At 47.0% G+C, this 20,000-nt stretch overlaps 1 protein-coding gene across 7 annotated transcripts in view; it reads left to right on the plus strand.

The window, feature by feature from the left end:
* Window positions 1-20,000, plus strand: part of DYNC2I1 (dynein 2 intermediate chain 1) — a 105,171-nt gene that overhangs the window by 72,187 nt on the left and 12,984 nt on the right. For 5 of the 7 annotated variants that reach the window (XM_055269712.2, XM_063641760.1, XM_055269710.2 and 2 more), the window contains 8 exons: window positions 3,382-3,554; window positions 4,570-4,732; window positions 7,475-7,588; window positions 7,691-7,752; window positions 8,282-8,333; window positions 11,827-11,887; window positions 15,696-15,795; window positions 15,986-16,117. In XM_055269712.2, coding sequence (XP_055125687.1) covers window positions 3,382-3,554; window positions 4,570-4,732; window positions 7,475-7,588; window positions 7,691-7,752; window positions 8,282-8,333; window positions 11,827-11,887; window positions 15,696-15,795; window positions 15,986-16,117 — 857 coding nt within the window. Of the gene's footprint in view, window positions 1-3,381; window positions 3,555-4,569; window positions 4,733-7,474; window positions 7,589-7,690; window positions 7,753-8,281; window positions 8,334-11,826; window positions 11,888-13,416; window positions 15,796-15,985; window positions 16,118-20,000 lie in introns of those variants that run through there. The other 2 variants (XR_010121433.1, XM_055269714.2) reach the window with 2 other exon arrangements.

Raw genomic sequence — 20,000 nt, forward strand, 5'->3', positions numbered from 1 at the left:
CAGTAATTTAAGCAAGTGAGATTGTTTAAGTGAATGGGAACTGAGATTTTCTATGTGTTTGAAATCCTATTTTCTTTTCTCTTCCAGTTATTCAGTTTCTTTTCTTTTCTTGAGATACAGTAGAAGAAATAGTTGGATGAGCATGAGAGAGTGTTCAGGTCAAAGTTGTGTTAATAGTTTAGATATAGTTACAAGTAAGACACTTAACATTTAGTGTAGATAGACTTAGATTTTTAGGTTGATCCGTGGTTGTGGAACATAAAATGGGAAGCAAAGCCCAGGATCTCAAACAGAAAGTGCAGTTGCATGTAACTGTTTAATCAGTTCAGACAAACTGTATTTGCAAGACCAAATTGAAATTTCTTGAGCTAGTAACCTCTTTGTCTCTGAAAAAGTGGCTGTCAGGTACCGGAGGGCAGCCATGGTCCTCGTTTTTGTGGAGAACCAGCAGGGATGGTCTGTGTGGCCGTCTGCTTGGTAGCAGGTGTGAGTGTGCTGCAGGGTAAACGTGCTTCAGGGCATGTGTGAGGCCAGAGCAGTTGGTGCCGCTGTTCTAGGCATTTCTTCTGTCCTGCCTGCTATTTAGAGATTTCAGTTTATTTACATTTCTCAATCTTTTAACATTAACAAAAATGGCGTTGTTAATTTAACAAGTCTTCACATTCTTTGAGAGGGTTTTGTCTTTTCCTGTTAGAAAAATAATAAATCTCTGTACCTGTATCATTCAACACATTGGCATCCACACTCCCACACCCAGCACACACCAAGAAGGGAACCGAGTGTGTGCGGCCCCCAGGGAGCCGACACTGAGCAGTGACAGCAGATGCATGAGAGCGGCAGCGGTGCCACGGCCTCCGTCGGAGAACACGTGAAGTGTATGTGTGTACTGCAGCGCTGTGGCCTCCGTCAGAGAACACGTGATGTGCGTGTGCGTACCGCAGCATGCGGCCTACGTCAGAGAACACGTGATATGCGTATGCGTACCGCAGCACGTGGTCTCCGTCGGGGAACACGTGAAGTGTGTGTGCATACTGCAGTGCCGGGCCTCCTTCGGGGAACACATGAAGTGTGTGTGTGTACTGCAGCACATGGTCTCCATCAGGGAGCACGTGAAGTGTGTGTGCGTACTGCAGCTCCGGGCCTCTGTCAGGGAGCACGTGAAGTGTGTGTGTGTACTGCAGCACGTGGTCTCCGTCGGGGAACATGTGAAGTGTGTGTGTGTACTGCAGTGCACAGCCTCCGTCGGGGAACATGTGAAGTGTGTGTGCGTACTGCAGTGCACAGCCTCCGTTGGGGAACACGTGAAGTGTGTGTGCGTACTGCAGCACGTGGTGTCCATCAGGGAGCACATGAAGTGTGTGTGCGTACTGCAGCACGCGGCCTCCGTCGGGGAACACGTGAAGTGTATGTGTGTACTTCAGTGTGCAGCCTCCATCAGGGAACACGTGAAGTGCATGTGTGTACTGCAGTGTGTTGCCTCCGTTGGGGAACTCGTGAAGTGTACGTGTGTACTTCAGTGCGTGGACTCTGTCGGGGAACATGTGAAGTGCATGTGTGTACTGCAGTGTGTGGCCTCCGTTGGGGAACTCGTGAAGTGTGTGTGTGTATTGCACTTCCCACATGTTCAAGGAGTGGTGGGTCTTGTTTGCTTATTTTTGTGTTTTAGTAAAGTGAATATTGAGATAGCAGAGGGAACATGAGACTGCAAGAGAGGCATGAGACGGAGTGTGTGGGTTGTCTCACCCTGCGAATCCAGGATTTGACTCACATTAGATTCTGATCTGTGATCAGATGTAGAGATACTTCAGCCTTCCCAGGGTCCACCCAGTACCCTCATCACTATTAGAACACACAGCAGAATGACACAGCCAGTGGTTCGTCCTCATCACTATTAAAACACGTGGCAGAATGACGCAGCCAGCAGGTCGTCCTCATCACGATTAAAACATGTGGCAGAATGACACAGCCAGCAGGTCGTTCATCTGACAAATGTTCCATAGAGGGTGCCATGCCCTGGGCACTGTCGGGGAGCTGCAGTTCAGCAGTGAGTAGGACGACAGCAACTCTGCCCTCTGAACTTGTGTTTCGGTGGGTCAAGTAGACTCTGCACTGGCTAAACAGGTCAACATACAGTCTATCAGAGAGGGGTAAGTTCTAAGGAGAAAAATAAAGACAGTTCTGATAGAGGACGCCTCACTGTGAGTGAAAACTGGACAGAGATGAGAGACGGGCCATAAGGAGACGGGAGCTTCTGGAGGAGGCGCTGCACGCACACAGGCCTGAGGGGTGGGCACACCTGTGTCTTGGGGAGAAGTGAGGAGACCACAGTGGCCAGTGGGAGGTGAGGTCGGGGCTCCGATGGGTCAGGCCTTGGTTGCGATATCATAGTTCCACTGTAACAGGAGGTACACGTTCCTAAAAATCGCTACACTGTGGAAGACTGCCAATAAACCCACAGGGCTTAGGAGAAAACGGGGTCAGGTCACAGCACTCGAGAACCTCATCCCACTAAAAACAACTATTAAATACGGCACCTGGAAGAAGACCTGACACTTGCTGGTGGAAGTGGCCCCAGAAGGCTGCAGCTATCAGCGATTGTGACGAGGTGGAAGGAGGGTTCCCTGGAATCGGAGGGGACGTTGTGACCCAAGCGTGGATGGTGTGGGTAGCAGGATGTGAACGGAGGGGCTGATAGGTGTTTGTGGTGTGTGTGTGGCTGGGGTTGGCTGGGTACTGCTTTCCACATTGACTTGGCGCCTGCCAGCGGTGCGGTCCAGTTCTTTGACTGAAGTTGTCACCAGTCATGGACTTCCTATCCTTCTGTTTCATGAGCTCCATCTCCATCTTCTGCTGATGTGTGAGAGCTGCTGGCACAGCCAGCAGTGGCAACAGTAACGCCTTGGAGTGCAGTCCCTCGCCAGGTGGAGCAGCGTCTGGGACAGCGCTCAGCCGCTCGCAGCCTTTGAGGAGAGCAGTGTGCCACGTGGGGTTCCAGTGCTGAAGCCCCTGCAGCTGGTGTATTAGCAATGTTCTGAAGCAGAGGGGCAGCCAGGCTCACTCCCTTACCTCCCAGCTCTGAGATCCCGACTCCTGGCTTGTGGTGGGCAGCTGGTTTCTCTGGGAGTCGCTAGTGGAGCCACGGGTGTCTTGGGCTGCATGCTACCACATTTTAGCCAGACTGTGAGGTCAGCTTGGAAAGAGTGTTGGGGCATAGGCTGTGGCCGTTCATCAAAACCTACGTGTTCATGTATGTTGGTTTTGAAAGGACCATGTTTGTTTCTTCATGAAGCTGAATTTTTTTTTGAGTATTCAGAAGTGTGTTAAATTTAACTTGGATTCTGGCAGGTCACTAAAATGTGAACATATTTTTCTTCTCCCTAGATCGAAAAGTATTCTCTTTGCACGCCTCCCGAGTTCAGAGGCAGATGGTGGTCTCCGTTCATGACTTACCCGAGAAGACCTTTGTGCCTCTGCTGGACAGCAAATACGTCCTCTGTGTGTGGGATATTTGGCAGCCTTCAGGGCCACAGAAGGTTCTGATATGTGAGTCCCAGGTATAGCTCAGGAGGAGAGTTGTGCGTTTAATGGGAGGATGGGCAGTGGACAGAGCGTGAAGGTGCAGGTGGGGAGAGGCATGGAGAGAGGTGCAGGGACAGGAGGTGGGTAGGGACTTACGGGCCATTCTCTGTCTCTCACAGCTGGCCTCAGCTGTGCTGTGGATGCAGCGAGACACATGGGTGTGCTTGTTTTGACTCTGGAAATTTGTAGTTCAAAATGAGCAAACGAGAATTTTCACAGAGCACCCCTCTAGGTCAGCTGAGAATTAGGAAATGGAGGTTGTCGTAGGCTCAATGAAAATACTCACCATGCTGGGCGTAGCTCTGGGGCCCTAGATGCCTGTTTTTTTTGTCTTGCACTGTTTCGGTCCTGAGTGTTCTAGAGGTTTCTTAGACTGCCTTGAGGTTTCTTAGACTGCCTTGAGGTTTCTTAGACTGCGTTGAAGTGTGCTGTCGCTCAGAGCCCTTCTGGAGGCCTCCCATTCACTGCCCAGGAGGGTGGCACCGAGGCTTGAGGACTGTGCAGTGAGGGGTCGGGGCTGCCTCTCTATGTTTGGGAAAATGTGCATTTGTATTTTCCTAGTTGTGTATTCCCTGGCCTCAAACCCATTGATTTCCAGAAAAGCTGTAGAGAAGAATAACTTGAAATTGTAACTTTTGTAATACAAGATGTAAATAAAATGGCACAGGATGGAACTGCTACTTTTGAGGTTCAGCTGATTGAGCTGAGTGGACAGGCTCCCGGCAGGCTTTGTGTGACCAGACGAGTGTCAGCACCTTGCATCTGCGATCATAACAAGCCTATGGGGTGGGTTTCTCATCCCTATTTTCCATTTCAGGAACCTGACAAGCCACCTTTTATTTCTGTGCAGGAGTCCACATTCTGCTTACCGTGCCCTGCACTCCCGTGCAAAGTAAAACATGGTCAGACACCTCACTCAGTAAATGCAGCTTCTGTGAGCATGCTTGTCATATTCTTCAGTCGTCGGCTTTCTGTGCATTTGTCTTTTAGGTCACATGTTGCTGCTTGAGCCCTTTCAAAGCATTTTTACTGTTTGCTGGAACAGCGCACGGCTCAGTTGTCGTCTGGGATTTGAGAGAAGACTCAAGGCTGCATCACTCTGTGAAGCTGAGTGATGGTTTCTGGACGTTCCGGACCGCCACGTTTTCCACCGGTCAGTGTCATCTGCCTGCCAGTTGTGTGTCTTCTAGAAAAGCCACACAGATTTGAGGAACAAAGCTTTACATGGATTTGCATTTATATATTCACATTATCCCAGAGGACGGGGTCTGACCCATGGGCAAAATATAAAAAACAGAAATCAATTCCAATCATGATTATGCAGTGACCAAGAATGACTCAAATTCCCTTTTTTTTTTTTTTAATTATTATTATACTTTAGGTTTTAGGGTACATGTGCACAATGTGCAGATTTGTTACATATGTATCCATGTGCCATGTTGATTTCCTGCACCCATTAACTCGTCATTTAGCATTAGGTATATCTCCTAATGCTGTCCCTCCCCCCTCCCCCAACCCCACAACAGTCCCTCGAATTCCCTTTCTTATTAAATTTGTGGATTCTAAAAAATCCCCAGTGAAATTACCTTTAGTTTTAAAGTAGCTTGAGGCATCTTGGCATGTGCGTTCTTCAGGGCAAAGATAGCTCACACTCGCGCGAGCAAAGCCAGTCACCCTGAGGGCTGCGGGAACCAGCACAACTGGGCCTCCCTGAGCCTCAGCTTGACTCGGGTGGACATTCATACCACGCCATGCCCAGCCACCACAGTAGGCACCTGGCGTAAGTGTTTCCTGTGTTCTGGGACTCGCCCTAGTGCGTAGTGTACGTTGTCTCATTTAATTCCCCTGATAGCCCTGTATCCCAGCTCCACAGGAAGATGCAGCGTTTATCTAAGGTCACGCTGACGACATGGCGGGGCCTGCACTCGGACCCCACTCATGCCCCACGCCACGCCCTGCACCGCCCCTTCCCGTAGGGGCTGGGTGCTGTGGACTGAAGGTGCAGGCCGAGGTCATCACTCACCCCTCTGTGTGGCTTTATTATCATGGATATGTTGCGTGTCTGTCTGTGTTTGACATGTGTATCTGTACATTGTACGTAAGAGAGCCACTTTTTAAATTCCCCAACCATGAATTGTGCCCCTCTGTGTGGCTTTATTATCGTAGATATGTTGCATGTCTGTTTGACATGGATATCTGTACATTGTACATAAGAGAGCCACTTTTTAAATTCCCCAACCATGAATTGTGCCCCTCTGTGTGGGACAATATTACTACTGTTAAGACTGTTTGAATTTATCGCAACTTATGGGTTGCGATGCTGTTTTAAAAGATATCTTTTAAATAAATAATCTTTGCCTTTTCTAACTGCTGCTGCTATTACTAAAAAAATTTTTGAATTCAGCATCATTTTCAAAAACAGTAAACCTCTAGACTGTACATACAAATAAATTATTCCATTAAAATGCATCCTTCTTTTTTTTTGAGATGGGGCCTGGCTCTGTAGCCCAGGCTGGAGTACAGTGGCACGATCTTAGCTCACTGGAATTTCTGCCTCCTGGGTTCAAGCGATTCTCCTGCCTCAGACTCCTGAGTATCTGGGTTTATAGGTGCCCGTCACCAATGCTCAGCTAATTTCTGTATTTTTAGTAGAGACGGGGTTTCTCCAGTTGGTCAGGCTGATCTTGAACTCCTGACTTCAGGTGATCTGCCCGCCTTGGCCTCCCAAAGTGCTGGGATTACAGGCATAAGCCACCGCGCCTGGCCTTGTCTTTGAAATATTATCAATAAAACCTACAAAGTTTTAAATAAACTCTCAGTAACGAGGAGCTGTGGAACTTCTGATTCAGACCATGAGTCAGAGGAACCAAATTCTCACCCAGGAGACCAGCCCTTTCCTCAGTCGAGCCATTAGCGCTTCATCTGGGTCCTCTCACTTAGACACCCTGTAATTTATTCTTAATTTCTGAGATGGTTTGTCTTTTTCTTCAGTTTTTTTCCTGAGTTCAATCCCAATTCTCATTTCATTTCTTGCTTTTCTGGGTCTAATTCTGTTCTTGATTTCTGATTCCCGGTGTTTTTTCTTGCTTGTTGTTTTGGTATGTTTCCAGATGCCCTTTGAGGAGATGTGACTCCATTTGGAACACTGAGTTTTGTGTCTTCTGCCTTGTGCCTGTTTTTAGGAGGGAGAATTTTCATCAGCTGAAATGCTTTGATTTACATTTTTTCTGTTTTCTTCTTATAGTAGCTTTCTATGGAGTTTGGCTTCTTTCTACTCGTAGACATTCTGTAGGTGGATATTTTAGGTCGGTGAGCTTTGCTTTATTGATTGGCGACAGGTATCTTTTTAGTGGGCATTGTGCCTCGAGGTGGTAGGTGGAGTGGGTTTGCCTTTCCTTTGGTTTTGCAAACGCCTGGATTTCGCTCTTGCTGGCAGTTGTGAGGTGTGTGTGGAAGTCACCACCGTTTCCTGTTCATGTCCCCCTTCCCATCGGCCGTGCTGCTCCGACCCGCTCTGCCTCCCAGCTCCTTCCCCTCAGTTGCTTGAGTGGCCCCAGGATCTGGCCTCGCAGAGACTTTCTCTGTCTGAGTTTTCTTTTGGGCTGTGTGGCATGCTGTGTTTGGGTGGTGGGCTTTAGCTTTCTTCCTGCCTTCCAGACTGGAGAGCAGGGGCTGGGGCCCCTGGGTCCTAGGAATGTGAAAGTCGTGGTCCTGTGTCAGTCGTGTGTCAGTCGTGTGTGGTCCATGTTGGCCCTGGGGTGTTTTGGGAAGATGTGTGGAGGGAGTTGGATCTGTGAGACCCAGACCCAGACCTCGTTTTTGTCCCTGTGTGATGCTAACTGTATTTCTGCAACTTATTACTTACACGTGAGTGCTGTGGGCTTTTGAACTCCAGATGGAATCCTTACCTCAGTAAACCACCAAAGCCCTCTTCAAGCAGTAGAACCTATCTCAACGTCCGTCCACAAAAAGCAGAGCTTTGTGCTTTCACCCTTTTCTACTCAAGAAGGTACGTGATTCTTCACTTTCTTAAAATCCTTAATCAATTGTTGTGAAATATGGTTTCCTTATTTAAAGCCATTTCTTTTTTTTTTGTTTCTGTTTTCGTCAGAAATGTCAGGTTTGTCCTTCCACGTCGCTTCCTTGGATGAGAGTGGGGTTCTCAATGTGTGGGTGAGTAGTGGCCGAGGCCGGGCACATGCGGGGCCTGAGTGAGGTGCTCTGGGTGGGGGTGGCGCCTGAATGGTGCAGGGGGCGGGGCCCAGTTAGCTATGGTGGGAAACGGAGAGCAAGACTGGGCTTACTGGTCCTGAGCAGAAGGGATGCAGAAGGTCACACATGGCAGGTTTGGGGCCCTTTCGTGACAGCGGAATAGGAATCTCACACAGGGCTTTGGGAATGCGGCATGAAAGTGAGAAGGGAACAAAATGTTAGGGCTGAGGTGACGCTGGATTGGCTTGTCCTGGAGGATGCACCAAGACTGTTGATTAAGTCACCAAGTGAAGAGAACACGAGGAGATCAAAGCAAAGGAGTCAGCTTGTAGAGCGTTAGTTCGGAGGCTAAAGATCAGTCTTTTTTTTCTGGAGCAGTTATGTTTTAGTACCTAATGTAGCACTCCATCTTAATTAGAGCTATGCTTTGCTTAGGTTGTGTCATAATTATAAAATGTATCAATATTCATTTTCAATATTCTGTTTTTAGGTGGTTGTTGAATTACCAAAGGCAGACATCGCAGGTTCAATAAGTGATTTAGGTAACTATTACGTAAAAAAATTAATTTTAGTGTTTTCTAAAATGAATAGAGATTAAAAGTACTGATAACTGCGGCCAGGTGCAGTGGCTCACGCCTGCTGGGAGCCTCAGCACGTTGGGAGGCTGAGGCAGGAGGATTGCTTGGGCCCAGGAGTTTGAGACCAGCCTGGGCAACATAGCAAGACCCCGTCTCTACAAAAAAATTCAAAAATTGGCTGGGCGTGGTGACACACACCTGTAGTCCCAGCTGCTTGGGAGGCTAAGGTGGGAGGATTGCTTGAGCCTAGGAGTTTAAGGCTGCAGTGAGCTGTGATCATGCCACTACACTCCAGCCTGGGTGATGGAATGAGACCTTGTCTCTCTGTTTAAAAAAAAAAAAAAGATACCAATAGCTGCTTTGAAAAATATAAATTACTACCTGAAAAATGAAAATTAAAGTTGTATGTCATATAACCTTATCATCTGTTGAACAGGCATCTCAATTTACTAGAATAATCAAATGATATTCTGAATGAATTTTTTTTTTTTTTTGAGACAGAGTCCTGCTCTGTTGCCCAGGCTGGTGCAGTGGTGTGATCTTGGCTCACTGCAACCTCTGCCTCCTGGGTTCAAGCAATTCTCCTGCCTCAGCCTCCCAAGCAGCTGAGATTACAGGTGCTCGCCAACACGCCTGGCTAACTTTTATATTTTTAGTAGAGACAGGGTTTCACCATGTTGGTCAGGCTGGTCTTGAACTCCTGACTTCAGGTCATCCACCCACCTTGGCCTCCCAAAGTGCTGGGATTACAGACATGAGCCACTGCGTCCAGCCTCTGAGTGAATGTTTTGATCTTAGTAGGGTTTAATGAGTTCTGTTTACAGCTGAGTACCATTCAGTTCTGTCAGACAAGTCAAGGACAGCTGTGTTCTGTAGCTGTTTCCTATGTATTTCAGGTGTCTGAGTCTTTCAGCACACATTCATTTTGGGGCTTCTTCCTTTCAGTTTTGGATTTACAACCCCAGGGCGTATCAGGAGCACTGCATGCTGCCCCTGAGGGCCCTTAGACTGGATCCCAGGGTGGCAAAGGTCCCCGGGTCTGGGCAGAGCAGAAGCGACTTGAAGCAAAGCTAACAGCACCTCTCACAGTTGGCTCCTCTTGATGCTATGGAGTACGATTTTCAGTTCCAGAAAGGGCTCAGAAGTGACGGAGTAATTCAGTCCTGTTGTGTTCTGTGGCTGAGATTAGCCCATGTTTTGATCTCACCTTCTTTCTCACCTTATTGGCCTCCCACAACCCAGTTTGTAATGATGAACCCCCCCTTTCACCTTGCTTGTATCAGGGGTGTTTTCCCATGTAGATCTGGCAAAAAATAATATGAGCGAGACCGGCTTTGTTCCTAACCTCTTGAGATTAGGGAAGAGGGTGCTTTGGCCCTCAGAGCAAATGCTGTGTGCTCCGTAGTCACACGTCTGTGGTGGCCCTTACAAGTTTACTGTTGATTCTGACTTCAGTAAAAATAAGACAGTTGTGGTGCTCATTTCACTGGTAAATGCTTTTGAGGTGGAGTCACCGTGTTTCTCAATGTGTTCTTCCTGCGGCACCCTCTCTGCTCATGGAGCCGTTCTGCTCTGTGTTGTCCACTCCAGGCTGCCCCTAGAATCCTGGAGCATCAGAGCCAGGGAGCCTGGCAGGGTCACGGGGTGGGTTAGTGATGGGGTGAGACCACACAGTTGGTCTCAGCACCAACCCCCCTTCACACCCAGGGTTCCGCCCCAAATGCCCAGAACTCTTGTGACCCTGAGAGTTCGCCTTGAGGCTGGTTGTGCCGTTAACTTGTTACGTGATCAAGGTATTTGTCAAGCAGTTACGGATGGTACTGAGATCATTTCTGTCCATAGTCAGGTGATAATCTGGCTATGGAGACAAAATCATTTTGCATAAAAAGGATTTGCATACAAATGTTTTGTAGTACATGATGGTCATATAAAAAGATATCCTGGGATGGTGAGTATTTCATTTTAAAATATTGCTGTATAAAAACACCTTTTCTTCACTGAACCACTTACCAAAATTGCAACCATGTTCCAGCCTTGCCTTTAGGAAGGGAGGACGTTCAGGCCAGCCCATTGTTCAGGGTGGCTGCCGGCTCTTTGTGTAGGCACTGGATAAGTGGCTGTTGGAGAGCTGAAGTCTCAGAAGGACTCAGCCACCATCTTTTTATGAAATGTTCTCTGCATAAGCGAGGTCCAGTCCTAGGTGCCAGGAGACCTGGGTGAAGACCCCGGCCAGGGAGGGGGCGAATGTGGTGGACTTGCTGGAGCGGAGGCCCAGTGGGAAGGCCCGGCCAGAAAGGCTGCCCATGGGCGGTGGCGTGTAGGGGCCAGTGGGAGGGCCTAGCCAGAAAGGCTGCTTGTGGGCTGTGGCATGTAGGGGCCAGCCGGAAAGGACCTGGCCAGAAAAGCTGCCTGTGGGCGGTGGTGTGTAGGGGCCAGTGGGAGGGCCTATCCAGAAAGGCTGCTTGTGGGCTGTGGCATGTAGGGGCCAGTGGGGGGGCCTAGCCAGAAAGGCTGCCCGTGGGCGGTGGCGTGGGAGCCGAGACACCAGGTGGGGGGTGTGCTGGGAAGCTTCACATTTGTGAATGGCAGTGTTGACCCTTCTTCACTGTGGTTGTGACTGGCAGGAGATACGCAGCAGCTACAAGGACCCTGCCCAGCTGCAGGTTGGGCTTATTTCTATCTCCTTTTAATTCACCTGCCCCCAGAGTTTTAGGCAATGCCTTGCCCAGAATTTGGGTTTTAATATCCATAGATTTCTAGTTTTTCCCCTTGTAGTATAGTTTTAGAGGGAAAGTGATATTGGGAGCAGGCACAGGAGGCAAAACCAGTGGATGGCCGAGGAGCCAGCGCTGTAGCCATGAACACTTTCAGGAAAGGAAAGGAAGAGCAGTCAGGCCTCAGAGCCGTGGCTCTGTGTTGTTTGAGAAGGAAGCTGGAGAAGCTGCTGGAACAGAGAGTGAGGCCGGACGCACTCGGCTGAGGAGCCACTCTATCTCCTGTGCATTCTGCCCGGAGACTAGCAGATCTCTGAGTCTCTGGGATGGTGGAGAGAGAGGTCCTGCAAGTTTCCTGTAGGCGTTGGAGCCTTGGTGGACATTCACAGGACAGTGTTTGCTGCTGTGATCTAAGGCTTATTTAGTGCATGTACACTCATACACAGGTATGGATTGCTAACCCCCCTTATTTTATCAGATCTAGTGATATAAAGGCTCCCAGATCATGGTTCTATAATCTTTCTTCCCGTAAGACTTGGAACTGTGAATTCTCGATTCTTCTCCTAAGGCAGTATACATGAACCTCACCCAGAGGAAGGGAAGGATGCTATGTATTGATTTGCATTTGATGTTATTTCCTAACAAGATATTTAAGCAATGAAAAGTGATTCCAGGCAACTATAACTAGATTTTGATTTAGCTTCTATTGAAAGGTGCATTGATTTTGGTTCATCTGTTTTTAGGTCTGATGCCTGGAGGGAGGGTCAAGCTGGTCCATAGTGCTCTGATCCAGTTGGGTGACAGGTAAGATGTGAGGGAAGATGCTTCACTACCTCACAAAGGCCTAGAAGGAAAATAACACTGGAGAATTGCATATACGGTAAATGGTGAGCTTTTGCGATGAAGAAGTCCATTTTCTCACAATGTTTTTTTACTGTTTTGTTTAGTCTATTATTTTTATTTTTTTGAGATGGAGTTTTGCTCTTGTTGCCCCGGCTGGAGTGCAGTGGTGCAATCTTGGCTCACTGCAAACTCTGCCTCCCTGGTTCAAGTGATTCTCCTGTTCAGCCTCCTGAGTAGCTGGGATTACAGGCGCCTGCCACCATTCCCAGCTAATTTTTGTATTTGTATTTTTAGTAGAGATGGGGTTTCATCATATTGATCAGGCTGGTCTCGAACACCTGATCTCAGGTGATCCACCCGCCTCGGCCTCCCAAAGTGCTGGGATTACAGATGTGAGCCCCCACGCCCGGCCTTGTTAGTCTGTTATTAATGAGTGAATGTAATAAATGCAGCTTCCATTTTGTCTCTTTTTTTTTTTTTTTTGAGATGGAGTCTTGCTCTTTCACCCAGGCTGGAGTGCAGTGGTGCAATCTCGGCTCACTGCAGGCTCCGCCCCCCGGGGTTCACGCCATTCTCCTGCCTCAGCCTCCTGCGTAGCTGGGACCACAGGCGCCCACCACCTCGCCCGGCTAATTTTTTGTATTTTTAGTAGAGACGGGGTTTCACCGTGTTAGCCAGGATGGTCTCGATCTCCTGACCTCGTGATTCACCCGCCTCGGCCTCCCAAAGTGCTGGGATTACAGGCGTGAGCCACCGTGCCCGGCCTTGTCTCTTATTAAGTAGAGGTTATTTTCTTTTAAATTGGTCTTATTTAACTATTCTTCAGTTTTCATGCAACCCTGAGGTTAAACTTAAAGTTTCAGGAACCAGAAACATTGATAAAAAGTTTTATTCAGAGATTTAGATTTCTGCTTTTACTCATACAACTTAATATGACATAAAAATTCTTCACAAATGTACAAATATTGTTTGTGGTATTTATATGTTTTATGTTAATTTATTTCCTAAAGTATCTTTTCTTGTCGTTTACTGCACTCAGGGGTCAAAATTTTTGGGCCTGGTTCTTCCTAATCAGAAAACCTGTGGGTTGTGTTAATGAATTCATGCATGCTTGGAGACTTTAAATCAACTACAATTGTAATTAGTAATTACAACTAATTATGAAAGGGAATCAATTATATTTTAAAAAGTCATTTACTGTATTGCAGAGCCAAACATACATGGTTCCTGGGTGAGCCCCTGACCCCTCCAGCCTCTACAGTTCCCCTGTTGAGTTTCTTTATGACTTTTTATCTCTGCTAGGGCCCTTATTGCTTTATACTGTGCATTGTGCATTGTATTTATCTTTAACTGTGAGCTTCTCCTGTACTTAACTGCACACACACTCTTTGAAGGAAAGTGTCTAATGTATCCGCCGTTTGGGTTTTTTCATACCCAAAAACTCCTAGCAGTGTCTTCCTGAGATCTATGCATGATAAATGTTCCCTCAGACTTTGCTCAACCAACCGCGTTAAGCTTATTCTACGTGCCAGGCATTGTAGCGCTAGGGGGGAGCATCCTCTGTCAAGGTGCTCCGAGAAGGAGGTGGACGAGTAAACATTACGTGATTGCAGGGGGCGCTCCCTGCTTTCCCAGGAAGAAGGCTCTGCAGTGGAGTTCAAAGTGAGGATGTTTCTTAAGGAGTTCCTTGGGCTCACTGCCTGGGAAAGGGTGGGGAGGAGGCAGAATGGGGCCGAGAGGAAGAGCTGAGCTGTGAGGCAGGCCCCACGGCCGACTCTCCAGAGCCTGGGAGTTGTGAGCTGGAATGGCCTCCCAGAATCACGTGGCTGGGCCTTTGTACCCCCCCCGCCATCCCGTCAGTCACTGAGCATGAGTGTCCCCGGGAGGACATTGCCGGCGGGGAAGCAGGTCCAGCTCTGCTTGCACCAGCCCTGCAGCTAGGCCCCGTCCGTCAGGGTCTTCGTGCAGAGGACAAAGTGTGCTGTCAGGATGTGCACAGGGCTTGTGGGAGCTCAAAGGATGGGGGCAGCTTTGGGGATGGAGTGCAATGGGGACATCTTGAGGAGGCAAAGACTGAGCCAGGCCTTTGAGATGGAGTTAGATGGTCAGAGGGAGCAGCACCTGGGGGTGCCCAGAGGCACATTTGGAGCTGTCAGTGGGCCTGATGTTGAGGGAGACAGGTGAGTCAGGCCCTAACGAGTTTGTCTGCTGTGCTAAAGGGTGTGGACATTAGCGTAAAGGTGGTCACGAGCCATTGCAGGATGTTGAGCTGAGGAGCAACGCGTCTTGTCTGTGATGTAGATGGGTCAGTGTGGCAGCGGCATAAGGTGGGAACAGAGGAAGGGAGGCTGGAGTCAGGGAGAGCAGTTAGGAGGCCTCTGGAGTGACTGACATGAATGACCAGGATCTGAACAAAGGCAGCAATCACAGGTACAGAGGGCTGGACACAGGCTGAAGGGGTAGAACTTAAAAAACCCAGCAGCTCATCGATTATAGGAGCAGTGGGAGGGAGGAGCCTAGGTTGGCCTCTGCCTCCACCAGCATGTCTGGTTGGTGACTGGGCACCACTCACCAGGCGAGGATAGGAGCGGGGAGGGTTGGGAGCAGCCCAGTGTGTTCCAGTGAGGACAGGCTGAGCTTGTGGTACCCGTGGAGATGCCCAGGAGCCAGAGGCCTCCATAGCAGAAACCCCAGATGGAGGTAAGGATTTGAGAGTCATCAACCAAGAGGTGGCATTTGTATTCCTGAATGTGGACGGAAAGAGAAAATTGGAAAGGAGGCTGATGGCATGGCCACATGCCGACTTTGATGATGTGGGTGTGGCAGATGGAGCAACTGTTGGCATCTGTTACAAATACATAGGCCATATAAAGGAAAAAATAAAACTAAGTATAGTTTTTAAAAGGAAAGGAAAATCTCTAAATGCCATAAACAGGAGAGAGCTTAAAGTTAGTGTCATAAGCTTTTGAGCTGCTGTGTGATGGCTTGGAGGCTGGGTGTAAAGCCCAGGCTATCTCAGACCTTCTGAGCTGTCTCTGGGGTTTGAGCCCCATGCAGAACCAGGTGATGCATTGGGTTTGCCTGAGGCAAGGAGGTAGAACTGAGACCCCTGCACAGGACTCTGGAACTCACTGCTCCTGCAGTGATAGGGAAATTCAGAAAGCCTCACCACAGCCAAGGGAAGACAGAGGAGCTTGGAAGAGCTTGAAATTCTAAGCTGAGTGGGTGTGTGGGAACCTACAAGCTGAGACATTAACATCACAGTTCTAGACCAGTGGCCTCAGTGGGTTCATAGTTAAAGTAGACGCAAAACCACCTGGTGGGTAAAGGTATGTTTGTAAATTGGGGCTCACAGGATTCTTATGAGAAGTAGTCTGCTGCAGATGAGTTTGCAACTACAAGCATGAAGAAACAGTCTACCTTGGTGCAAAAAGTAGGAGTCACTCAAGTAGAACTTGAGACAGTTGTACAATCTAAAAGACATTTCTAGAAATGAAACTTCTCTGAAATTTATAACCAAGTGAATGGTTACATAGCAGATTAGATGTAGCTGAAGGAAGAATTAGTGAACAGAAGGAAAATTCTGAAAAAATTATCAAGAGTATAGTAGCAGAAGAAAATGGAAACAAAGAGTGGCTAAACCCACAGAGGAATGTGACATGGCCTGTTATACATCGATGTATTGTAGTACAAATCATTGTTAATACCATCATTATTCTTAAGGTTGGAAACAGTCCATCTGTTCATCTTTGTTACTTTATTTTTTCAGTCTTTCCCATAAAGGTAATGAATTTTGGGGCACTACACAAACACTGAATGTTAAATTTCTGCCTTCAGATCCTAATCACTTTATTGTTGGCACAGACATGGTGAGTAGTATTTTAAATTTAATCATATTACTCATTCTCCTTGTTTTCCTGACTTACCTGATAAATATCTTGTTTTAGGATTAACTTACTCTTTTCTTTTATAAAGTTTAATTTGTTTGAGAAACAGTAGCTGTATCGAACCTTGTGTCTAATGCACTTCTTCAGTCACTCTTGGGCTTGTTCTTCACAGGGTCTCATAAGCCATGGCACAAGACAAGATTTGAGAGTGGCTCCCAAACTATTCAAACCTCAGCAACGTGGTATAAGACCAGTAAAAGTTAATGTCATTGATTTTTCACCATTTGGAGAACCAATATTTTTGGTAAGAAAGTTTGTTTTTTAAAGCACCAATTTTTCTCTTTTTCTTTTTTGAGACAGGGTCTTGCCGTGTCACCCACGCTGGAGTGCAATGATGTCGTCGCAGCTCACTGCAGCCTTGAACTCCTGGGCTCAAATGACCCTCCCACCTCAGCCTCCCGAGTAGCTGGGACCACAGGTGCATGCCACTACACCTGGCTAATTTAAAAAAATGTATTTTTTTTGTAGAGACGAGGTCTCCCTGTGTTGCCTAGGCTTACCAGTTCTTGTTAGTGATACTCTTTGCCTATTTGGGCAGTATAACACTTGCAGTGATCCATTGGAAAATTTTAAAAGTTGATCATTTACTAGACTACAAATTGATCATTTATGGGGTGTCAGTGGTTTAAAAAGGAGAAACATGAAATTAATAACAAATTTTAAAAACAAAACCTATGTAGAAATTAAACTCTCAAGTAATACTTGGTTCAATTACAAACTAGTTAGAATTTAACAGAAGAATATGAAATACCAAACCTATGATACAGCCAAAAATGTGAAGAAATTCTTAGTGTGAGAATTTTTGCCTGTGTTCTTTTACTGTTTAACACAATAGAAATTAACGTTCAGAGTCTTTAACCTGAAAGTCCAGGGATAGCCGTCGGGCAGGCAGCAGTCCCCGCGCTGCACTCATGCTGCAGGAAACGTGTGTGTGGGTGCGAGCTGCTCGCTCTCTTCCCCTCCAGGGCCTGGTGTCAGCCCAGCTCACCCTAGTCACAATTGTCCTGTAGACTCCAAGGTCAGTTTATGGGTTGGTTGGGGTAAGATAGGACAGAAGGCAGAATATTAAACAACTTTATACATGATTAAATGTGATAGTTAAATATGACAGTCAAGGCATTAAATTATAACTCAGATATCCCCTTCTCTCACTAGTGTTTACAGATTTCCCTGTACTTGAGATTGAGGGGAAAGATTGTTATTTATTCACACTACTCTTATAGTACCTAAAACATTATAAATTATGTTTATGTCAGTCACATAAACTAAGGTTGCTGAGGGCAGAGATGATATTTCATGTATTTTTGTATTTCCAAAGACTACATTTGAGCTGCTGAGTAATGTCCCCCTGTGGCTGTTGAGATCCTGGAATGTGGCCAGGCAAGGCTGGGATGTGCTGGAGGTGTGAAATACACAACAAATTTTGAAGAATTAATGTGAATAAAAGAATGTAAAATGTCTCATTAGGCCGGGCGCGGTGGCTCACGCCTGTAATCCCAACACTTTGGGAGGCTGAGGCGGGCAGATCACCTGAGATCGGGTGTTCGAGACCAGCCTGACCAACATGGAGAAGCCCCATCTCTACTGAAAATACAAAGTTATCCAGGCACGGTGGCCCAAATCCCAGCACTTTGGGCATCCCAGGCAGGTGGATCACCTGAGGTAGGGGTTCAAAACCATCCTGGCCAACATGGCAAAACCCTGTCTCTACTAAAAACACAAAATTAGCCTGACATGGTGGTGCACGCCTGTAATCCTAGCTACTTGGGAGGCTGAGGCAGGAGAATCGCTTTAACCAAGGAGTCAGAGGTTGTGGTGAGCCGAGATAGTGCCATTGCACTCCCACCTGGGCAACAAAAGCAAAACTCCGTTTCAAAACAAAAACAAAAAAAAGTCTCATTAATAATGTTGTTGTTGGCAATTTCCAGTGTGGAACTCTTGAGCTTTTTATGGCTTCTCTCCCCACAAAAAACCAAAACCAAATACATAGCACCAAGATCTTCACCAGTAAGAACTTAGAACTCAAGTGTGAAGATAAGACAGTTTCTGGGGCCACAGAGAGTAGAAAAGCTCCAAGCAGATGGGAGAACTGGGCTTCCATATCCACAACGTCCCTTCCCCCTTATTTGGCCTGGCACCAAGTGCATGGAAAATCTCCCCTTAACTCATGGTTTGTGAAAGTAAAATTGAGGTGGACAACCAGTTTCTCTACTTTCTTGGGTGCCCTGTCCCTGCCTCAGCCCGTGGGGAGCATCCCGAGTGCCTGAAGGAAGAAATACACCTGAGGACACCCAGAAACAAAGCTGGGAGGGAGGACTACTGTCCGCAGCCCTGGAAACTCTGCACCTCAGCCAAAGGAGGCACTCCATCAGAGTGGCCACTCACAGCACCATGCTCCAGGAGGTTTGTTCCACAGGTCTTCTGAACACGAACCCTGACACTGTCAGGACAAACCCTTTGAGACTTCCCTCATTTGGGACAGGCCTCCCTCAATCACTAAATACAGCCAAAGTGAACCTCGTCTTAAGGTGACACCTATAGCTGAAAAGGAGACAGCAACCTAGCAGTGAAGATTTGCCAAGTAAATATATTCAATAAAAACCAAAACAAGCTGGACAGAGAAAACTGGAATAAATAACTAATCCTGCAATGCAAAGACACAGACATACACCAACAAGAAACAGCAGCAAACAGGGAACCATGACCTCCCCAAAAAGACAAAGCAAAAATCCAGTGACTGACCTAATGAGGCAGTGATTTGTGAGCTCTCTGACCAAGAATTCAGAAGAGCAATTTTAAGGAAACTCTGTAATCTCCAAGACAACACAGAAAAGCAGTTCAGAAATTTATCAGAGAAATTTAACAAAAAGATTGAAATAATTTAAAAAATCAAACAAATCTTAGAACTGAGAAACATACTTGCTGGACTGAAGAAATTCATTATAGGCTCTCAGCAGCAGAGTGGATCAAGTAGAGGAATGAATAGGTGAGCTCAAAACAGGCTATTAGAAAATACACAAGGCTGGGTGCGGTGGCTTATGCCTGTAATCCCAGCACTTTGGGAGGCCGACGTGGGTGGATCACAAGGTCAGGAGATCGAGACCATCCTGGCTAACACGGTGAAACCTTGTCTCTACTAAAAATCCAAAAAGTAGCCGGGCATGGTGGCGGGCACCTGTAGTCCCAGTTACTCGGGAGGCTGGGGCAGGAGAATGGCGTGAACCCAGGAGGCGGAGCTTGCAGTGAGCCGAGATGGTGGGCACTCCAGCCTGGGCAACAGGGCGAGACTGTCTCAAAAAAAAAAAAAAGAAAAAAGAAAATACACAATCAAGGCTGGGTGCTGTGGCCCATGCCTGTAATCCCAGCATTTGGGAGACCAAGGCAGGAGGATCTCTTGAGCCAGCTTGAGCAACATAAGGAGACCCTATCTCTACAAAAAAATTTAAAAATTTGCCAAGAATGGTGGCATGTGGAGACAAATGGAGGCTGAGGCAGTAGGATCACTTGAGCCTGGAAGGCCAAGGGTGCAGTGAGCCCTGATTGTGCCATTGCCCTCCAGCCTGGGTGACAGAGCGAATGCTGTTTCTAAAAAGAAAAAAGAAAGGAAATATATAATCAGAGGAGAAAAAAGAAAAAAAGAACAAAAAGGAATAAAGACTACCTACAAGACAGAAAACCACAAAAGACCAAATCTAAGAATTACTAGTATTCAAGAGGGAGCTAACAAGGGTTAGAAAATGTATTCAAAGAAACGATAACAGAAAACTTTCCAAACTTCATAAGGAGATCAATATCCAGGTATAGGAATGTCAGAGAACATCAAACAGATTCAACCCACATAAGATTACCCCAAGGTATTTAATAATCAGACTCTCAAAGGTGAAGAAGAAAGAGAAGATTCTAAAAGCAGTGAGAGATAAGAAGCAAATAACATATAAAGGAGTTCTAGTTCATCTGGCAACAGACATCTCAGTGGAAACCATACAGGCCAGGAGGGAGTAGAGTGACATTTTCAAAGTGCTAAAGGAAAAACACTGCTATCCAAGAATACTGTATCCAGCAAAACTGTCATTCAAATATGAGGGAGGGTTAAGGTCTTTCCCAGATATACAAAAGCTGAGAGAATT

The sequence above is a fragment of the Symphalangus syndactylus genome, chromosome 6 (genome assembly GCF_028878055.3).
Source record: "Symphalangus syndactylus isolate Jambi chromosome 6, NHGRI_mSymSyn1-v2.1_pri, whole genome shotgun sequence".
Taxonomy (NCBI): Eukaryota; Metazoa; Chordata; class Mammalia; order Primates; family Hylobatidae; genus Symphalangus; species Symphalangus syndactylus.